Here is a 1,978-nt window from a genome sequence, read left to right on the forward strand (position 1 = left end):
AATAATGCTAATTAATAATGCTAATAATATAATAATCTGTTTTATTTATATTTTGAGAGCTACTTACAATATATTTTAAAAACATGAAATATATATATAATATAATTAAAAATTAATCAAGTTCAAAAATGACAGATGTTATTTTTTTCTAATTTTCCAAATCAATTTTTTAAATCATAACAACAGATATTCTAAAAATCTTTTATTATGTATTCTGTCTCTCTCTCTCTTTTCGTCAATGTTTAGTATATATGTAATATATAGTAGATATGTAATATATTTTAATGTACATAATGTACATGATATACATAAATACAAAAATAAAGAAGGTATAATGTAAATAAGAAAATTAAAATAAATTTCTAATATAAAATAAATTTCTAGAAAATACTTTGCACGGGCCAAGTCTGTCTTGGTAGCATAATGCAGCTGCCTACTCATGGTATAGAGCCACGAACGAAAGAGGAAATTTTGCTTCATGCGACTGATTTTTTGGAGCAATATTTCACTTCGATTAGAAGGTACTAAAATTGCCACAGTATATATTCTTTGAAATTCTCATAAATCTTAAGCTTTTCTTCATATTTGATTAAAATAGATTAAATAGCGACGCTCATCGCGCACGTTTGGAGAGTGTGCAAAGAGAAGTGATTTCCACTGGTACATATCAGTTAACGGAAACAGAATTAGTTTTCGGCGCAAAGTTGGCTTGGCGAAATGCTGCGAGATGCATTGGTCGCATTCAGTGGTCAAAGCTACAGGTTTGTCTTATATTATAACTTACCTACTTTCACGAAAAAAAGAACAATATTTTTTATGCATTATATATAGTTCATAAATATATGAAAAATTATATCTATTAGTCCATTTGCTTATAAAACGAATGCATTTGTAGGTTTTTGATTGCCGTTATGTTACAACTACGAGTGGCATGTTTGAGGCTTTATGTAATCATATCAAGTACAGTACAAATAAAGGAAATATCAGGTGAAGTGAATTTTATACGAGATTCACACAATTTATAGTTTTTTCTAACTTTCATTATTTAAAGATATATAAATACTCAATCAGAATAGCTTTATCCTTTCCATTTTTTATACGTGAAATTGAAGAGATTGACATAGAGATTTAAATTATAGACAGCTAAAAATTATTTCAAAAAACTGCCAAGTACTTACGCGTATATGATATACAATATATATCTAATTATACAATTTTCAGATCCGCGATAACAATATTTCCACAGCGCACTGATGGGAAACACGATTACAGAGTATGGAATAATCAACTGATCAATTATGCAGGGTACAAAAATTCAGATGGTACCATTCTTGGCGATCCTGCAAACGTAGAATTCACAGAGGTCAGAATATTATAAAATTTAATCAAAATATATATTTATGAGATCTTTTTTTTTAATTATTTATATATATTATAAAAATAAAAAAAATATCTAACTTTTTGAAAAAAATTCTCTATAAAGAAAGAATGCATACATTTCGAAAATAATTTAATAAAGTCACTTTGTTTCCCAGTAGGTTTGCATGAAATTAGGATGGAAAGGCGCACGAACTAGATTTGATATATTGCCATTGGTTCTGTCTGCCAATGGACACGATCCAGATTATTTTGACATTCCCAGCGATTTGGTACTCGAAGTACCTCTTAATCATCCTATGTAAGCTTTCGTTAATGTGAAATTATGTAAATTTAACATATGAATTATTATAATTTTTTATTCTTTAAATATATCATTATTTAAGTTTATTGCGTTAATTAAAAAAATTATGCAATGTCATATATAATAATATTTGTATATAATAGGGCTTACTTTTGACAACTTTTTCAGAGCTTTAAACTTTTCGAAACTTCGAAACATCTTACATTTCGAAAATTCGAAGTTAATTTCATTCAAATTTGAATTCTTTCGAATTTTCGAAATTGTCAAAAATAGCCCTAATATATATATATATATATA

At 27.0% G+C, this 1,978-nt stretch overlaps 1 protein-coding gene across 1 annotated transcript in view; it reads left to right on the top strand.

The window, feature by feature from the left end:
* The window catches only part of LOC108693421 (nitric oxide synthase, salivary gland), a 6,656-nt gene that overhangs the window by 697 nt on the left and 3,981 nt on the right, over positions 1–1,978 (top strand). The window contains exons 2-6 of the mRNA XM_018202354.1: positions 385–521; positions 599–761; positions 896–987; positions 1,222–1,363; positions 1,539–1,678. Coding sequence (XP_018057843.1) covers positions 385–521; positions 599–761; positions 896–987; positions 1,222–1,363; positions 1,539–1,678 — 674 coding nt within the window. The remainder of the gene's footprint in view (positions 1–384; positions 522–598; positions 762–895; positions 988–1,221; positions 1,364–1,538; positions 1,679–1,978) is intronic.

The sequence above is a fragment of the Atta colombica genome, unplaced genomic scaffold (genome assembly GCF_001594045.1).
Source record: "Atta colombica isolate Treedump-2 unplaced genomic scaffold, Acol1.0 scaffold9, whole genome shotgun sequence".
NCBI classification, from domain to species: domain Eukaryota; kingdom Metazoa; phylum Arthropoda; class Insecta; order Hymenoptera; family Formicidae; genus Atta; species Atta colombica.